General features: G+C 34.6%; 1 protein-coding gene across 1 annotated transcript in view; it reads left to right on the forward strand.

Annotated features, from left to right (window-relative positions):
* The window catches only part of cdin1 (CDAN1 interacting nuclease 1), a 67,468-nt gene that overhangs the window by 27,078 nt on the left and 19,526 nt on the right, over positions 1 to 20,864 (forward strand). Inside the window, exons 6-10 of the mRNA XM_088925626.1 lie at positions 158 to 237; positions 526 to 575; positions 4,763 to 4,830; positions 6,811 to 6,876; positions 7,826 to 7,931. Of these exons, the coding sequence (XP_088781752.1) occupies positions 158 to 237; positions 526 to 575; positions 4,763 to 4,830; positions 6,811 to 6,876; positions 7,826 to 7,931 (370 nt within the window). The remainder of the gene's footprint in view (positions 1 to 157; positions 238 to 525; positions 576 to 4,762; positions 4,831 to 6,810; positions 6,877 to 7,825; positions 7,932 to 20,864) is intronic.

Below are 20,864 nucleotides of genomic sequence, written 5' to 3' on the forward strand. Positions count from 1 at the left end.
CAAGTGTTTTTTCCACTGTCTTTAGACCCTGTATCTTATTTTCCAAGTCACTTTATGAAGACACAGGCCTGTTACGAATGGTTTTGTTTTCAGCCACCTCTCTATGGCTTCTTAACAGTTTTCTTTTTTTCTTTCCCCTCCCTTTTGTTTTAATCAGCCACCAAGTCTGTTATAAACAGCCTGCTAAGGGAGCCATCTTTAATTGGTGACCGACAACTAGCCAATCAAGTCTACCAGGTATTTATTATACTTAACTATGTTCAAGTCATCGGAGACAGGGCAAGAATTCAAAACTCGTTTAATTTAGTATATTTTTCCCTTTGGAATGATAGCCAACCTTAAGAAGTAAATTATCTTTAACATGCTTTAATGTTGGATAAAGTATTCAATTTATATTTTGTTAATAAAATTAAGTAGGGCTCAACAGCCATGCAAGAATACACACGGTTTGAGTTTTTTGCTGCAGTTTAATGTGTATAGGCCTTTTAGTTTCCCCATGCTACAATATTTCTTACTCTCTTACAGTGCACAATAAATGACTGCTGTTATGGACCGTTGGTAGACTGCATCAAACAGTATCCTTCCCCATAAAATTTTAAGCCTGAAATTGACGACTAGCTATTCAGCGGATGAGACGTGTCTACCTTATCCTGACATAAAAGTTCTGCTTCAGAAAAAATGCGTTTCATACACCCTTCCTCTGCATGCCATCAGCTGGGTTGAAGGTATAGATGTGGGCCATGATCTGTGTATTATGCATTTCTTTGTTCACAGACTGCATTAAGTAAATGTTCTATGTCTTAGAAACGGGGATTCCTGTTTTTTAGGGTGTGTAACTTCCATCTGAAAAGAAAAGTACATTGTTTTCTATTAAATTATTAAGGTCCTGGAAAAGCTTATTAAAATTTATACCTTTTGAAAAGAATGTTCATACACAATAAATGAGCTAGGTTGGTTATTTAACAAAATTTCATTTATACAGTATTTCAGTGATATCACAAACATTGTGCCTCTCAGTTAATTTATGCAAATACTGTATACTAACACCAATACTAATTTGTCTGGGTCCTATTACAGTGATACAATAACCCACAGAAATCTGTATTTTTGTTGTGATTTGACTGAAAGTGGGTAACATTAGAAAACTGAAATCCAACAGCCACTGTCACTGGATTCGGTAAAGTAATATGAGGATTGTTACTATAACCTAGATTTGTCATTTTAATATCCACCACGAAACAGGCATTTCTACCCAGTAAAGTACTGTTGATTATGGAATATTATGGATTATGGAATACTGTGAACAATGAACAAACAGGATGTTTAAATTAATAATCGATCAGTATTCCTATAGCCAATTTCAAGACGAGTCCAAGGGATAGTGCTTTTATAGTCCATAAAAAGCATAACCATTTTCTGAATCTCTAATCTTGAAAGAATGGCATAGACAAACAATTAAATAACATCTTTGAGCTAGTTCAGTGTTTATAGTAAGGAAGTTTAGAGTTCAGGACCTTGGACAGTTCTTAGCCGAATAAACTGCAAACATGAAAAGCCCCAGTTTCAGTCCAGTTTACAGAGTGCAGCCAGAACTTTTGGCTGCATGGCTTGTCTGTGTCAGTTCTTCAGAAGCTCAATCTGATTAGGGAGATAAGTCAAGCAACAAAACAAACAATTAAAAAAAATGCTAGGGGGATTTAGTGCTGTTATCTGATTAACCGTGTCCCAAACTGTCCTCTGCCTGCATTAATACTTTTTACCCATTCCTGCATTTCTGCATTCTGCATAAATGTACTTGCTGAGGTTCATGCGATACACATTAATTTTCTATAGGGAAGTTGCTTTGGAAAAGAATATATACATTTTCCTGTTACTTTTTAAACTTACACTGTACTATAAGCAAATTTTATGCTGAAAAGAGAAGAAAGAAGAAGTGAAGAAGGCTCCACAGCCGAAAGGTTGTGTTTTCTTTCTTCTCTTTTCAGCATGGAATAAACCTATTACTTGTTCCTTTGCAGCCTCCGCATGCTGATGCAGCTACCCACCTGAACTACTAAGCAAATTGTATACTAGCAATTTGCAGCAATTTGAAGTTGCTGTTGTAGTATTCTGTGCCTGATGATCTTGTTTTAGAAGTATTGCATTATGAATATATGCAGACTGCCCTTCATAAATGTAAAATGTGGACCAGTGAATCCTCCTAAATTTTTCATTATTCAAAATGTCTTCTAAGTGCAAATTAATGTATGCCGTTTATTTAATTGGCATATTAAAGTATCAAATACAGTTTTCTTATGAAACTAAAATAACCTATACCCTATGAGAGGTTGCTACCCTACATCCACCTACCCAGACAAGAGGAGCATAATTCCTCTGAGACTTGTTGTTCACCTTGAACTCTCTAATTCTAAAGGCTATTAGTCTAAAGGCTAATACTGAATGAACACCAGCTTCAAGCTTTATTATAAACCAATATGTTGAACACAAATGAGTGCTGGATGTTGTAAACATAGGTAATGACTGCATTTTACTTATTGTGTATAAATAACAATTTGTATAAAATAATGCTGACTTAGAACTTTTCTCATTCTTTGTGTTGCCACAGCAACCTTGCTCAGCTGCGTGGTTTCCATAGCAACCCCTTTCACAGGTAAAATGTCCCCTTTCTGCAATTAGTGCAAAAATATTTGGAAAAATAGAAAATAAACTTTTGAATAGCGATACATAATTGGACTGTTGAAAATTTGACAGTGAGCTTCACTTGTGTCCTGGAAAAAAATCTAAAATTGTGCTGTTTATTTTTCTACCCCTCAACCTGTCTCAAAGATTATTTTACAGAATGTTGAACTTCTCAGGATTCTGATGCCTTCATTTAACAAAAAACAGTCTTGCAAAAATAGGATTTTTGTTCCATTTGTTTTTCTTCCACAATACTAAAGACAAATTTTCGTATGCTTTAGAAAGTCATTCAAATAAATCACGCACAGTACATCACACTGTTGACATCTCATTGACTGGGCTGTCTGAAGCTTTTCTTCACCAGCATGAAGAAAATTGATATTAAACTGTAGTTTAGAAATACAGTCTGCTTGAGGGCCTAGCAAACTACATTCTTTCTTGGAGAACCTTCTAAACCTCTGATCACAAATGCATTGACTTTGCTAGTCTATTTAATGCAAAGTAAATTGTCCCATATTAAGCAACCTCCTTTTATTTAGCAGCGTTTGAAACAGGAACTCCCTTGAAGTCAACTCACACTTAATCTAGAAATCACTTTTGTAATATCTTGTCTTTTGCAACCATCTTATTTATCTCTTGGTGCGCTTTATTTTGGTTTGAATTTTTTTTGGGGGGGAGGGGGGTATTCTTCTTTCATATTTTTTCTCTTTTGTGTATTCTTGGGATCCAGTTCAGTATTTCTTTTATTCACCATTGTGCCTTTCTTTATTGCTACATAGTCCTCTTATGACCATTATAGCTGTTCTTGTGAAGCCACATACTTCTGTCAGTGTGTTTATTTCCCTTTTTGTCTCCATGTTGTTCTGAGGATAAATCATTCAATACTTGTTTGGGATGTCTGTAGGTTCTGAATCATTTTTGTCTTCAAGGGTACAGAAAAGTTTGACCACATATTGTATAATCCTGTTTTGGTGGAATATTCTAGACTGAAATGATAAAGAAATACTGCATCATTTTGACCTTGCACAAGAGATAACAAGGGCATCTGATTCAATTATTCCAAATTCTGAAAGGCTTGGGCAATTAAAATCAAATAACTACTTCAGAATCCACAATGAAGTATGAACCAGAGGCCACGGATGGAAACTGATCACAGGAGGTCGTTTTACAAAAAGAGTTGTGGGTGTGTGGAGCAAGTCGCCCACCAATGTTGTTGAAGCCAATAGCCTAGGTTGTTTCACAATTACAGCTAAATGATATATTACATGTAGTGTTTCTTATGTTCTGATGCAGGAAACACATCTTTACAGTGAAAAGAGTTCAAATGAACACAGAAAACAAGGAGGTATTGAGATGTGTAAAAATACAATGTCTTCATTTTTAAATTCTGATGCAACAGCCTCTCTGTTTTGTCATTTAAGTATAGCCCTGACACTTTTTAGATTAATTGACTAGAGTCTTGCACTTCAGAAAAAAACTGCATGTTGATTGCCAAGATGATATCTGGCCTTGCATGAAAATACTAAAATACAAAGATAGTCACTTTTACAAATGAGTTCTTTTGGTTTAACAGCATTTAGAGATTTGAAGGAAAATAAACTGGAAAATCAGGTGACAACATGATATTAAAAATATAAACAAAGAAAAATGCTTATTTGTTTTGGGTGCCCAAAAGTTTTTCTCAAACATCAGAACATTTTATCCCTTCAACTATCTTTGCATTTGGGTCCAGACTCCATTTTAAAGGTCTCAGACTGCTTTTCCTTGATGTGAATTAAAAAAATAATAATGTTCAAAATGTTAGAGAACAGTATTGCCTTTATGTTGAGCATTGCTGTGCTTTTGTAAATGTTTAATATTTGTGTAGCAAATGATAGAGCACATTAAATCATTGCAGGCAGATAAGATTTTGGGAAACTAATACTGAATATTCAGGAGAAGTGACTTATTGATTAATATGTTCATTAAAAATGTTTGGCCTTTTCTGTCTCATCGGAGATATCAAATTTGTTTCTTATGTTTCTGAATTCAGACCAGCTTATGTTATAATAACAAAATGACATCCTTAACAGCCATCTTCCAGTGCCATTGGACAGGAACATGAAATCCTGTTGCGGGATATGCTTAGAGAGAGAAACCTGTCCTTTCTAGGTAAGAACTAATATTAGAAACTTTTAGTTCTGCTTTGAAGATTTCAGCATCTGTTCACTTAAGGAAAATGAGACCTGGTTTACAGTCTATTATGGAGTGCACAAACAGTCAAAGATGATTGATGCTGTGCATGTTACCTTTTATTGATTAACAAACAGGCAGGAACTCAGTTATCCAATACGCCTTTATGTTCAGTGCATGCACTAGCCAGCAATTAATATTTTATAGAATAAGTAGTTCAAAAATGTGCATTAATACTTACCTAGTATTGCTTTTTGATGTTCTCAGATTTTGCTTTTAACCTCAACCTTCAGAGATTTTAAAAGGGAGGAAAGGTGAATAATACCCCTAAATAAAAAAGGTTTGCCGTCTGAAGGGGCCTGATCAGTAAAAGAAGCCGGAAGAATGAATGGAATGACCTTGTACTCATTTGTAATCAAAATATGTGAAACATTTATAGCAGTTTTTATTAAGGTTTGAAAACAAACTTTCATTGCCCTTTGATGTATTATTTAAACCATACAAATTCAATAAGATGTTGGTCAAAAAGTACTACAATCAGTCCCACCCAGTAATAGGAAGGCATATAAAATACTTAAGAAAATAATTAATGTTGTAATTTTTTGTATGTGTAGCTTCTGATTCTCAAGAATGTTTTTTTTCTTAAAATTCAGATCAGCTACATATTATGAAAAATGATGGATTAAACATTATTTTGTTGATCAGTACAGTTACAATGTTTTTTTTTTCCCTGGCAAAGATGGGGCAGAGTAAATGGAAATTATTTGCGTACCTTGTCTGCTTGAAAAGGAGCAAAAGCATTCCGTATGTCATTAAGAAGATATCATTTATTTGGGCTCAAAGTGCTGACCTTTCATGAAGCACAACAGTGAAGTGTTCTAAAACTGTCAAGAGTTTCAGCACATTGGCCGTGAAACCACTGTCCTCGGCTGATAAATGGATTGGAAATAAGCTACCCAACAGTGGGAATGGGCCATTAATTTTAATCAAAGGTGATGTAAAAAGGCGAATGGGCTGCATGACAATGTCAACAGCCCAGTAGGTGTTAAGAGAGACCACACAGCCTTCCCTGTTACTTGCTTTAGCCATTTGTTGAGGATGGGTGAAGACAGAAAGGCATGCCTGGAATTGAATGACCAGGTCATCCTGAAATGTAATGGAGAAATCAGGTGTTCCAGAGATATAGCTGAATAACTCAAGGAGTCAAGGACAATGGATGAACAAAGACTAGCAGGTTAATTGTATTACCGTTAAATACCACTAACTAAAAACAAATTGTAGTTGTCTTCTTTTAATTATTTTTTAAAAATTCTGCTGTTTTAACATGTCAGGGATTGCAAAGAGTAGAACACAAATTGCAGATTGCAAAGAATAGTATGTAATATTTTCGTGCTTCTCTCATTGCTCCATTATTTTGTGAATGACATGCAGCCCTTGAATTTGCTAAGAATAGTGTTTGCTTAGCTGTAGTAGAATAATGTGTTCCGACCCTTAGTTCACTTCTGATTTTTTAGGGATCTGGGATTTAGAAATCAGATACTGCCACCAGTTTTCATACCGACCCTCCCCCATGACAAAATCAATTAAAAATCATTACTGCACATGCCCTATTGATTTGGTCACATCAGAACTTATGGCAGATTTTGGATTCATGGTAGTCTTGTGTGTAACAGTATATTGACTTTTAACAATTGACCTTTGGCTGTGGTGAATGTTTACATATGTTTTGCATGTTTTTAATGCTATCCATAAGGTACAGTGAATAATATTACTAAAGTTTAATTACATATCTATTTATATGCTACTATTATTTATCATTTTAAGTTTGATTTTGGTTTAATGCCTTTTTAGACCATTAAAATGTAGTCATAGGTTTTTAATGTTGAAATTTGTCACTGTGCTCACTGCAAGATGTACTAAAGTGCTGTACTAAAAAAACTAACAAATGTGTCCTTCCAGATGAAAATCAGCTACGTATTAAGGGCTACGACAAGACACCTGACATAATTTTGGAGGTACCTATAGGTGTGTATATCAAACTTCGTTACAAAAATAATTAAAAGCTGTGTCTTTTGCCAAGAATTTTAGTTTTGCATTGGTAATTATTTTTCTCTTTCTTTTCTCTCTCTTCTTTGGCAGATCAGGTATTGTACAGTATGTACTTACTAGTCATGATGATTTGCTAATACTGTATTTGATTTCTTCCATAGACTTAAATAAAAAGATAAATAAGAAAACCTCTTATAACGAATAACGAATTTAATCGATTTGAGCATGGTAAAATAATTACGTATCCACTGTATCCTAATAATAATAATAATAATAATAATAATAATAATAGTGAAATCCTCCCTATTCTGGCAGAATAAGTAATTTTTAAATAATGGTAGCTCATATGTAAGCATGCCTTTGTGTTGAATATAATACTATAGGCATCGAAATTGGGTGAAATTCTTTAAGGCAGTTTATGATTAATTTATTGAAGTAATGGAAAAGCATGTTTGACCTAGTTATCAGAATCTTATTAAAGAACTTTAACAAGACTCATATGTTTTACTTTCTTCTTATGGATGAAATTGTCAAATTCTCCACCTGACAATTACAAAACAATAATACAGGAAACACTTTGGTTTAAGTGCCTATTAATAACTACTCAATAGACATTAATATATGCAGGAATATATTTAATATTAAATATATAAAGATTTTCTTGATGTTATTAAAAAATATATAAAATCATAAAATACTACTAACCCTAGGGTTAGAGTTACAGATATTGTTCAGGCTGTTGTGAGGATTAAGGTGTTATCTCTAACGTCCAGTAAATCCACAATACAAATTGGTTATCATAACATTTATTACATTAGAAACATATTTAAATTATTAAGCATTTATAAATGCTGTTTGCAACCCCCAATTCAAAGAAACCCTAATATATTGGTGTTAACTATTAACTTTTTGTTTATACAAACAGCTGTTGAAGGTCACATCATTCACTGGATTGAAAGCAAAGCTTCATTTGGGGATTACCAAAGTCATCGCACTTACTTGAATGACCAGTTTTGGAGCTACTGGAACAGGTAGAGTTTTTCACTTTTAATCTTTAAAACAAAGGCGCATTATTCTCATTAACAAAAAAGATTAATGGAGATTTGAAAGGAAGTTGTGACTGATCTAAATTATTTATGCCATTTTCAATGGAGGCAGCATTAAAAAATGAGAAGGAAAATGCAAATTTAGGAAGAATTAAATTCATAAGAGACAAACGTTTTTTTTTTCATGTACAGATATTGTTTTTGAAGGGAAATCAGTGATTAATTCAACACATCTGTTATCATGAGCTTTCTTGATGCCCACAGGACAAAAATAACATCTGGGTCCTCACTGGAGGAAACATTCAAAATGATCATTTGACCTCCTTCAGGGGGCATTGGAAATAATTTTCTAACTTTGATGCTTGACACATATTTGTATTTTCATTGTCTCTGAAAATATTTGATTTAGAAAAATATAGGAATCTAAGAGCATGCCATTTTTAAATAAAATATAAGCAGTAAATCTCATGCTTAGCATACAGAACAAATGTTAATGCAAAGACTGATTTATTGGTATGAATACGTTTCTCCGGTTCATCGTGTGCAAGGGAAATCCTCTGTCATCATCTAGTGTGATATCCTGACTAAGTAGAATATTGCCCACATGTTGTCCGAATGTAGAATGGCTCCAAATGTCAGGCATTTCCACATGGCCATGATGGGTGTAGAAACTGGTACCACTGAGATTTAACCTTGCCGTTTAGTATACAGGCACGGAAGGACCACAGGAACTCTGTGTCAGGCAGCTTGGAAAAACTGCTCATGCATACGCAGTATCTATGGGCCTCATTGGCGGCCTCAAATATGAAGAACTGAAAGGTCATTCTTCTTCCTTTAGTGTGACGGTTTGCTGACATATTTTGACACACTGGTATGATGCTGGAAGGTTTTGACCTTAGAGCTCCATCAAGGGACTTCAGGCCGGTCCGAGTTTGCACTGTGTGCAGCCAGAGTAAAAAAACATCTTGAACCAGAATCAAATACTTATTTCAAAATGGGCACCAGTGTACAATTGCTTAAATGTGAGGATTCAAGGGTTTTCTTTTTTCGCATCTGTCACAATATTTCGGAATGCAAAGAACAGGTTTTGCTAAATCATTTATTTTGGAAATCATGTTATAAATAGAGAAGATGAGCCCATGTTTAAAAGGTTTAAGTGTTTTCTAAAAGTCTATCTCGGAAACCCCAGTGTAGCTTGATGAAATGATAAAACTTGGACCCTGATTTTGAAAAGTTGGTCACAAGTTTACTAAAGAATAAACACTGATTTCAGAAAACTTGCCTGTTTTTGTAGTTTTCCGCCTTAAGGTAAATCATATTGAACAATCATTTTTCTTTAAATCTAAATTATATTCAAGCATAGACTTATATTTTTGCATCTTTTTAGTTTTACACCTGATTTGACCTTTGCATTTGCAACTTTTTTTGACCCTACCTGTTAGCTGGTTCCTTACCACCACTGGTAAATCAGGCCCATGGTGACTAATTAGTACTGTATGTTCGTAAGAAAATGTAAATGTGCTTTCAGTGCAATAAGTCATACTTTTATCTTTTTTATTTTAGATTTCTTTGGTGTGTCTAAGAAAAAAGTTTGTTTCAGAACAATCAAAAATGAAATGTGATAAAAGCAGACTACTTACTGATATAACACCTTATTTGTATGAAACTTCTGCAATTTCACAGAGTATTGTGTTCTTAAAAGAATGAGTTACATCTAAATTGTATATAATGCATGATAATTATCTACAGTGTCGAGATTTTACCACTCTGTATTTATCTTTTAGTTGAAAATCACGTACTTTAAAAGAAATTTCAAGCTGTGCTGTCTCCAGCTGATTGTCATCATGGAAGCACTGTGATTCAAAAATCAGTGAACTGCGATTAAGCGAGGGCTTACAGTACTCAACTTTCTGTGGCGTGACATTGAAAATGGGAGCTCAAAACTGCAAAAATATGATGCTGTATTCCTCATTGTTCATTTGAAATGTGAAATGCCCTGGAAAAATGTGTCCTGTAAAATCTGAATTAACAAAGTGATATTCTCAGTGAAATGTGTTATTTTGGCTCCTTATATGGAACATTCCTAGACTGTGAGGCATTTTGTACTTGGTGATACATTTTTAATAAAACACATCATAGTGATCTTAAAATTTGCAATCAATCATGAAGCTTAATTCATCATCTATACAGTGAAAAGTAAGATGTTTTTCCTGTGCATGTGTTGAACCATCCTATTTGTGATTATTGGTTTCACAATTTGCCAAATAGTTCTGTTTTGTTTTTTTTCTTTTTGGTTTTGAAAATCCATGCTTAGATATTCTGCTACCTGCAGTAGATTGAAAGAGAGAAAGAGGTCTCTAAATTAATTAGTTTTTAACTGCAGTGAATATGCACATTATAAAAAGTTTACAACTAGTGTTTTGTAATTCTATACTTACATGTGTGCATGTATATACAACATGTGGAGTGAGGAAAAAAAAATATTTGAGTTTTTTTGTAATAAATCAAATGCCCTTGTAGATGCACGTCTCCCATCATTATAGAAGACAACAATTTATTTGGTGTTTGTGTTTTTTTCCCCAAACATCACCTCACGTGTCTGCCTAGAGAGTGCCCCCAGCCTTCTTTTGCATAACCGCAAGGCTCCAGCTCCAGCCACCCGGGTACTTCTCATTCAGATTCGACAAGCATCTGAGCTTATGTACGATAAGAGCTGACAGCGTAGATCCTGTAATGTTTGCCAAAGGCTTGGTCAGATACACTCCACGATGTCAAAGAATGTCAACCCCTTCAGACCCTACCTTTCAGAGCTCCTTGTAATTTTTAATTGACATTTACATCTGACATTTTGAATGCTTTCTCCCATTGTTGATACCGTATCTGTGTAGGAACAGTTAAAACCCCCTGATCTCTGGGCCTTGCTACATCATATATAGTCATGATGTCAAGCTACCTCAGAAGACAAGAGGATGACATAATCTCCCCCTTTCCTCATTATATGGATAATTTCACTTGATGTTTCTTGGAAGACGGAAGAATTTTTTCTTTTATTAAAATCTTAAAGGCCAGGTAACTTAATTTAGCATAAGAGTAACCTTTTACTATTGCAATCATAAATGCATCTTCTGTTTTGTTTCTAGTCTTCTTAAAAAAATAGCTAATACTGTACTTTTTGTGCAGCCATTAGAATTAACTTTTAACTTTAAAGGAGGAATTTGAAGTAAAAAAAAGATGGCAATCCTATATTATAGAATAACTTAATCAAGAAAGGAATTACCTTGATCAGTTTTCATTGGGTAAGGTAAACATATAAAACAAAATAATAAAATAACTGTTAATTGCATACAAATTTTAGATAAGCAGTAACAACGGTGGTATTTTGTTTTGCAGTGACATAATAGCTCATTTTTTCTTTAATGCTTTCCCCAACAACATTTATCATGCAAACAATAGTCTTGCCAAAACAGTAACCTCATAATAAACTCTTCTCAGTGGAGTTATGGGTAATGAAGCTTTGCCTACGAAGACAGCAAAAAATATTTTCAGGCCCAGTGCCTGGATATTATGGCAAAAAAGCCATTGGACTTTCTTTGTCATCAATCTTTTTGGTAGCTTCTTATGCCAGGGAATGTTCTGATAGATGTGCTGATAATTGAGTTATCCATCTTTCCAGCAATCAGAATTGCATAAAAATTATTCACATGCTGCTGAATATTAAATGCATGAAGCTACATGTATTTAACAATAGTAAATGGGGTTAAATCTTGCTTGCAACAGAACCATGCATGGATCTGATTTCGTGTTACAACAGTTATTGCATATATAGATTTAATGTGAATGTGTAGCCATTTTTAACTTTTTTGTCAGTATTCATTTTCATTGTTCTCTTGTATATTTTTACTGAAAAAATGCGTAGATATTTAATTAAACCTCCCCGAAGAATATCAAACACTTCTTGAGCATTTGAAGATTCAAACCCTTGCAATATTGAGGTATTACATCTCTTAAATAATTGAAATCCTGATAATTGAAACGAAATTATCTAAATAAATATATAATTAAATAAAATTTGGTAGTACGACAAAAACAGTTCACAGAAATATATTAAACATGAGTATTACAAAAAAGTATTGGAATGGTAACTTATTTATTACAGTTTTTCAGTATTATTAGTTTTAAGAACTCCAAAGGTCTCCCTCTGCATTCATAATGTAGATTCACTTGTAATTCATGATTGAAAAAAATACTTAAGTTTTGACTGACATTGAAGATTTTCCTGTCATCATGATCACTGAAGAAACTGTTTAAAAATTAATCTGAACGTTACTTATACTGACTGTTTGAAAATAAACTAAAGGGATGGAAATGCCGACCAAGTCACAATAGAGGCAGAAATAAAGTGATGAAAATTTGTTTTAAAGAAAACCGTTATTGTTTGGCACTGTAGTAGCTAGCTCTGTTACACATGTCAATACAAGTATGTCCTTCTGTCTTGTTTGTATGGTTTTCCCTATTGTGACTGTGTTTGTAGATAATTCTGTTTACTGGTGGGCATCTGTGTTCCTTTTGGAACATCCATCACCAGCCTTAGATATGAAGGTTCAATAGCCATGTCCTTTTTTGCATGATATATCTGCCAATTATATGAACAGTTTGTCTTGTTTTGTCATTTACATCTCAATTGTCAAATTACTGTCGCATAGTCTGGTTGATTTGGACATTTTTTATTGAAATAAAGGACTTGGTACTTTGTCAGGGAAGGGCATGCAGGAGATGTCAGAATAAGGATATTTGTAGTCTGATGCTGAAGTAAGCTGTCCTTTGCCCAATATTTCTCAAGCATTTGGCGTTTATAATAAAGAGGCAATCTGCCGCAGGAGGGTCACTACAGAACTCTCCTCTCCATGGAGCCTGAGCCTGTCTCATTGGGTTTTATTATCTAAGTTTGATGTCTAGTTAGTTCTTATCAAAACTAATACCATGTGAAGTACCAGGCTTCCAGTGGTCACACAACCAACATCCAGATCTCTTTAGCCTGACTGGAATTGCTAGAGACAGTATCCCTTTTAAACATGGGCTCGGTTTCAAGACTGCAGGTAATCAGATCTTCTCAGTGTGTCTCCTAAAAGCATAGTAGACTTAAAGAAAGCATGTACTCTCTCAACATGGCTGTTTTTGCAAGGAAGATGTATCTCTTTCAGTCCTGCAGTTCTTGGATGGCAGCAAGACTGCGTTATTGTTTGGGTCACTTTGCAGACATGTTAAAGATCCACTTCAAAGCTGACTTTTCCCAGGATCTTAAGATGATATCTAAATACATCGCGAACCTCTGTTTTTTGTTAAACCATTAAATACTTTAATCTTTTGAAGACTGTGGCAAGGTTGGGGTTGAAAGTGAATAATGTAGTAACTGCTTATTGGAATTATTTTATTGTTACTTTTTCTACGAATGGCCCCCAGAAAAATATTTGTCCATATTTTGCAGCCAAATATTTTTTCAAAATAATTTCAGCTGTTATTTTTTAATATAAGCATGTGAGTGTTGTACAAGAATGCACGACTGCTTTGTATTTTTAAAGCACAAAAATAATTACAATAATGAGCTGGATGTCTCTACATTATGAGAGTACAATTGCTACCAAATAAGATGATGAAACCTACAGTATAAATGACTAGTGACGGCAGTCTGCCATTGCCAAGAGTTAATCAGCTGTGGAATTTGTAAACTACAAATGTGTCAAAGTTGAAAATGTTAGCAGTCTAATAGAAGCTTGAAAAGGTTATATCTGATAAAAGCTGTCAGTAGTTGACAAAAATGATTTATAGCAATATAATGGCACAATATGCCTCATTTATCACTACTATGCGATGAGGTTGGGACTTTGTGTATGTGTCATACATTACAAGTCTTGACCAGTTGAAATTGTCAACATCAAGGCACACTGTTCTTTTTTATTTCATTTGGGTTTTTTTCTGTGGACTTTGATAATTTTATTTAAGGTTACACAACTGCTGTAATTCTCATATGGTTTCATTTAAAGCCATTCATATTTCACTTACACAGAGTACACATCAGTGATCTATTTGAGTGTTTTCTGGCTTAAATATGTGGAACAAATTGTGCAAGCCAAGTTTATACTTAAATTTATATCATTTTGAGTATTTGGGTGTACATCTTTTAGTTTCCGGTTTTCTCCTGAATTATTTTAAAGTAAAGCTAATTGCGTAATGCAAAAATGAGTATGTTGTAATCATCACTGAGATAAGCACCTTGAATATGCATGGAAAATGCTTCTTGAATATTTTTTTCTGTATTCATATCCAGATGGCATTAATTTTTTTTACCTTAAATATTCAAACTAGTCTTTTTTTCCTCATACTTCTTTTTTTTATTTGTTTTCCTAGTTGTGTTATTTTTACTGTTTGAGTTCTATAATATTCTCTTTTAGATCTTCCAGTCACTTGAGTGAATGCTGCTTCTCAGGAAGACAAAGTGAACACAGTACCTTTATGGAGCTTATTTCTCAACATATTCAGTTGGACAAGTCCTTTAACACTACAAATCCAATGTATATATAAAATTCTTACATTAATAATTATCAATGCAACTTGCTGTTAACTTGAGAAGTGTGATTGAGTCTCTTCTCCGATGCTTTTATAAGGACAAGTTCCAGGTTATGAAGAAGACACTTAAGTTAGATTGGGTTTTGTTTGAGGGGGGCCAGCCAACGAGGGCACAGGGCACAGACAGAAAATGTCACCCAAGAAGAGATGCCCTGAGGACACGGTCACTGCTGATCCAATGAGTCTGGACAACTGTAGGAGCAATCTTGAAGAAATTCACTACATCTGGTCATGCAGGAAAGGTCCTTATTGCCTCAGTTTGAGACAGAGAAAGATTCAATTTAATTGAAAAACAATGTCATGTAGGCAACAAAGAATGAAAGAAGCAAATTGTTGATCAAGAACACCATTCTTCAAGATTGTTTTCAAAGCCCTTCTTGTTCCTCTTACTGAGATATATATAATAGGTTCATTTGTTGTTTATTCATTCTATAACTGTTGAGTTGAGAAAGGAGACTGCTCCTTAATGGGTCATATTCATATTTCATATTTCTGGACTGCTTTTGTGTGTGCATGCCGTGTGGAGATTTACAAGAAGTCAGATGTAAAGTCTCAGCAGGTTTAGATGAAACCGAATAAAAGGTTAATTTTTGGGTTCACTTTAAGCCAAGGCATTTATATTGTCTTCTCAGAATGTCCTTTGGATATTTCTGCACAAAGACAGAACCTTATGCTTGAAATATACAATTCCCGAGGTGAATGAGCTGCTAATGCACAATCATCTTTAAGCTTTAAAATGATTCATATTTTCATTTTACATATGGAAAGCTATTTGGATTACATGACAAACTTACATCCAGTGGTTCTGACTTTCACTCAGTGCCATCCTTCAATACCCATATTTTAAAATTAGGAGGACTGAATGGAAAGAAAAAGGGGTTAACAGCTGTCTCAAATATTCTTTTCAATCAAACAACTTATAGTTTGGAAATACGTTCCATCTCTTCTGTGCCCCTCTCCATGAAGAAATGTTATGATACTGCCATCATCGGCTCCTCTCCATCCTACCAACTGGCAACAGTTTCACGTAGTTTATAGTGAGGGCATGACGCTTTATTGCTAAGAGGTGTACCTACATTTTGTTGAACAGACATGTAAATTCGTTATACTGACAAATCAAAAGTTGTCATCAACATGTTTCATCATTGGGGCCTACTGTGAAAGTCATAGACTAGAAGCATCATATGACAGCCTTGGAAGCTATTGTCCACAGCTATTTTTAATACATCATCCCAGAAATGATCAGTAGGACTCAAGTCTGGCAAGTAGGGCATCCTGTTGAGTTAGAAACTACTTTAAATCAGTCACAGTTTTTTCCCTATTTGTGGACTAGTGAATGGTGGGTTTCCATCTTGGTACAAAGTCACAGAACTGAAAGACCTTTGCTTTTGTTTTGGCATATATATTTACACTATGCAACACTTCTCAGAAAATACCCCCCCCCGAGTCATCTCAGTAAAGAGAACCTGCTTGACGTTGTCAATAAAAGCAGATTTGATCTGATCTAATTTATGGAATTTGCTACATGTTAGGATTCACTATTATAAAAGTGAATATAGTTCCTCACTTTAATATTTTGTATATTTTCTTGTATGTTTTTTTCTGTATATTTCAGTATCAAATTTCTTTATAAATGTAAAGAGAGCAGATCTGTCTTAAATGTAGCTAGTTTTATTTGTAGGGAGCATGCAATGTAGGACAGTGGTCAACTATACAGCATCCAAAAGACTATGGCGACTTGGCCTAATTTTGCGTTTTGTTGGTTTATTCTTTTAAAAGATTTAGGATTTGGGTGATCATGATACACAGTCTCTAGGGACCAAATTGAATGAACACTAAATAAACCAATCAGATTTCAGGATATTTTCCGCCTCTAATGGCGGGTATGTTTCTTTTCAAATAGGCATTATTATAATAAAGTCACTGGACATTCGAAAAAATGTCTGTGGCTTTTTTGGGTGCTGCATTGAAGTTTTAGTAGCTCTCAACGATCTGAAATATTTTCTAACTGATTCTTGGTCTTTTGCTTATTTAACATGTTCCTCTAAAAATGTTCTTCTACTTTTTTGAAGTAACTTGAACTTTTTTGAAGATAATGGACTACACATGTTTCGTGCATGTACTGTATAGAGTGCTGTTCTCCCTTCTCATCTACTGTTCATATTCCACAAATCTTCTCAAGGGTCTAGTTTTATTGTCATCTAACATGTATCTTATATATTAATTCCAATACATTTATATGATACAAAGAACTAGAAATTTGGATAGTAATCCTTTGTGGGTTGCTTCTGGTCCTCCGTGGTGTGACCTATATACAAATGGGTTGGGAATGTTCTTTAAATAGAACACATTTGGCTTTATGGAACTTGTATGCTATTGGATATAACAGCCTAGACCTTCTCTTGAGCGGTTCTCTGTTTGCTGTTGACTTTCACATCCAACTCGCATTAACTCACAAGTCTTACTACAGGCAAAAAAAAATGCCCAGCAAAATTGGGCAGAGATTAAGATTCCTTTAAATATTATGTGGTTGTATTTATTTGTGAATATTATGAGAAATATTCACAAATAGTATTTGTACAAGTAACTTGCACCAGGTTGATGTCAGTGAAAAATAAGTGTCACTCCAGAAAATCCCATCGATCCTCGATTGGGTTCAGATCTAGTGACTGAAAAGGCCATGAAACATGGATAAAAACAGTGCCGTGTTTATCAAGCCATTGGGTGACCACGTGTTCTGTGAATGGAGACAGTCATCTTGGAAGGCACCCCTTCTGCTGCAGAAAACAAATGTGTCAACACAGGTTGAAGATTATCAGTCAGTACTGTTAGTCCTGTTATTAGTTAGCTTTGACCTTGCCTTATAAGAGAATGAATGCAACCAAATCATGCCAGGGAAATTTGTTGCAAACATTAATGAGCCATCAGAACCCATCTCTGTTGGAACCAAGCACCCAGGGCTGCCGAGTTCTTTAGGTTGGTGCCACGTGTGCACTCTTCTGTTTGTTGACATCATGGTGAAGAATGATTCATCTGACCCTATCACATTTCAGCACTGTTATGTAGCTCATTGCCTGTTCCCTTTGCACCACCTGACTCACAAATGTGCATTACCAGGTGCACTCCAACCAGACTGTGGTATCTTGTTCTGTGGAGTTCTCCGCAGACTGTTTGTGGTTCATCTTTCAGCTCAAGCCCTGGGTTTCAATTTACAGTAAATTGGTCTGTTGTTGTTCACCTGTTTTGCCTTGCACTTGGAATAAAAACACAGATATCGCAATGTTGGAGTATGTGCTTCTGCCCACTGTTGCCTTTTGCCAATGTCTTTCCCTTGGAGTTCCATGTTGACATCACATTAACCACCGTTGCTCATGAAACATCAGCATGTTGGGCTGGCTTGGGTCAGTGATGCTGCTGCCAAACACACCCCAACAATCCAATCATCCCTCTTTCCAAGTTACTGAGGTTTATTTTTGCTGCCATACTAGCTATAATTATAGACAAACAGGCCTCTCCAGTATTTTTATGCTTCACCCTAAACATGCTGGGACATTATTTGCTTAATTAACACATGAGCCACACCTGTGTGGAAGCCCTTGTTTTCAGTATACTTGGAATCCCTTGATTACCCAAGTGGTTTTCCTTTTTTTCCCCATGTCCACTATATGTATTAGTGTACATATATTATTTTAAGGTAATTTTCATCACATTTGCAAATTGGCAAAATTTTAGTTGTATTTCTTTACCTTAAGAGATTGACGATTCCTTTTTCTTAGAAGTACATGTGTACTTTCCTATGAAAAGTATTACTGCACAGTTTTACACAGTATGCTCATGTAATGCATGCTATATGATGTGTACCTTTAAATATTATTATTACTATTTTAATACTCTTTCATAATCCATTCACTTTAAGTTTCTTCTGCCTGAGGATTTATCTTTTGCTAAGCTTCCATTGCTTTTTATTTGGTTTGCATGCGTGCATTAAAGAAATTCTCCCTGAAACTGTGAAGTTAAAAACGACTTTGACACAAAAATACTATTTAAAATTAACAATGCAAAATAAAGGCACCTAGCATTTTTTTTAACGTCTGTATCTGACAGTTGAAAATGGAAAGATTCCCTAAAGAAAATAGAGGCACTGCATGCCTTTCGAATGAATTCCTGTTTTGTTACGGAACTTTTAAAAATTAACTTACATTTTTTTGTCAGCTTTCAAGATTTATGTCGTCAGACTTGTGGTGCTCTGTTTTCTCAGTGATGACCTTCCGGGTTTCATTTGAGGCAGAAGTCAGCAACATTTGTCATTTGTGCAAGATCCTGTCTAGGGGCACCCAAAGCAGTAGGATTTTATTAAAATGGCTTTTTGTAAAACCCACCATAACAGAATAACTTTGATGGGTGAAATGTTTTTGAATACGTGTTTGCTTTTACCCAAAGAAATTCAAACACCCTGAATGTGGCGATAGATGTATCGTATCATTTTCCTGACAGAAAGATAGCCCTCTGACAAATAGTGTAAGTGTACTGAAAAAAGATAAATCATGCATACATGGACTTTTTCTGTTATTCTTCTAAATATGTATGGATTGTTAGCATGAGTTTATTTTTTATTTATATAAACAATACCTTCTTAAACATCAAAGCATCTTTTTACGAGTAAAAATGTAACCCGTTCTTCTTCATTTGTGTTGTTTTTGTATTCTATCATTCTGTGTTTTTCAAAACAGTACCTTCAGTGTTAATTATTGAAGACATTTTTAAGCCTTGGTAAATCATAGAGATTTTTAACATTTAACTTCAATTTAATGAATGCAAAGATCCAGAAACTAGGCTCTAAATATCCATCAGCATAAGGACCTGCTTTAATATTGGAAACCCTTAATTACAAATGTTTCAGTTTTCCCTGTGCATTAAAACCATTTTACCTGCTAGCATTTTAAACATTTAAGTTTTAATAAAACATTGTTTTATATCATTTTAGCCACAATTTGGCTAAAAGCCACATTCTCGATTGCATGTTTTTTATATATATTCATTATGAAGCTAATGAAATTATGGTGGAGGATATGAAATTGTGTTTTATCAACTTTTCCATTGTGCAACAGTTAATCAGACTTTCTGTGAAAGCTGGACCGTAAGTAATGGGTTAGATGATAAAATCCTCTAAACCCAGCTAAATGGATGCATCTCACACTTTCATTTAATGATTCTTGGAACATCCTACTTACATTTTATTAAAAACTATCAAGAGAAGAAAGTTGTTTGATGAATGGATGAAGACTCTAAGCTTAAACTCTTAAGTGGCTCATTTCATGTACCTTCACAGTTCACTTTTATAACATCCGAGAGTGAAATGTATTAAATGCCTTAATTACAGGGAAGGAGGCAAGCAAAAGCACAAGTCTCTTAGCAGATGATCCTTCAATTGCACACTAAAGGCTAAAGAAGGCAATCGAGCATGATGTAGATGACTGTCAAGAGTAATAAAATGCAGGCCCCCCACTTTTGGCCCCTAAAGGCTTTAGAGCTAAAATATGGTAAATTGAAGGGGAAAAAAATCTATTCTTTTGTTCTTATATCAACCAACATACCGATTACGCTGATTTAAAGAATCATACTTGAAAACACTCTAAATGGGATAGGAGGAATGCATATTTTACTTCGGTTTATGCCATTTCATGCTTTTAAGGAATTGTTTTCCAGTTTTGTATAACAAAAAATGCTTTTCCTAGTTGAATTCAACATTAAATATTGTTTTGTGTTTCACAGAGCAACAAGGCCAACAGTCATACGCATAATGTAACTATCTTATCTAATATCAAACAATCTTTAAATGCATAAAGCTTGATGGGTTAAGTTCATGATGCGTATAAAGTATATATAAAGAGAGATAAACACACACTTGTACATGCACTGGATTCGTTTAAGTAGGAGCTACAGTAGAAATTTGTATATTTAGAAGTTGTCAAGTAATGCAGAAAATGACTGAAAAGTAATTTTATTTTTGTGAAAAAGCCAGATTTAATAATGATCTCTGTTTTTTGGCACAATTCCATTTATTTTGTGCATCACTTGGTCAAAGTACACCTTCATGTCTAATTAATGGAATCACATCATGGTCCATCGAGGTGTATTGCTCTTGGCTAGGTGGTTGATGGAAGTGATAAGTAGTTGTTTATAAATATCCCTGACTTATTCTTCTTTTAGAGCTGGTGTCCCTTGCTCAACCTTGTCCTTTCCTGTGGAGGTTTTTGTTAGCTCTGTTTGCCTTCACCTCTCTGCACAGCCATC

The sequence above is a fragment of the Atractosteus spatula genome, chromosome 9 (assembly GCF_055471065.1).
Source record: "Atractosteus spatula isolate fAtrSpa1 chromosome 9, fAtrSpa1.hap1, whole genome shotgun sequence".
Taxonomy (NCBI): domain Eukaryota; kingdom Metazoa; phylum Chordata; class Actinopteri; order Semionotiformes; family Lepisosteidae; genus Atractosteus; species Atractosteus spatula.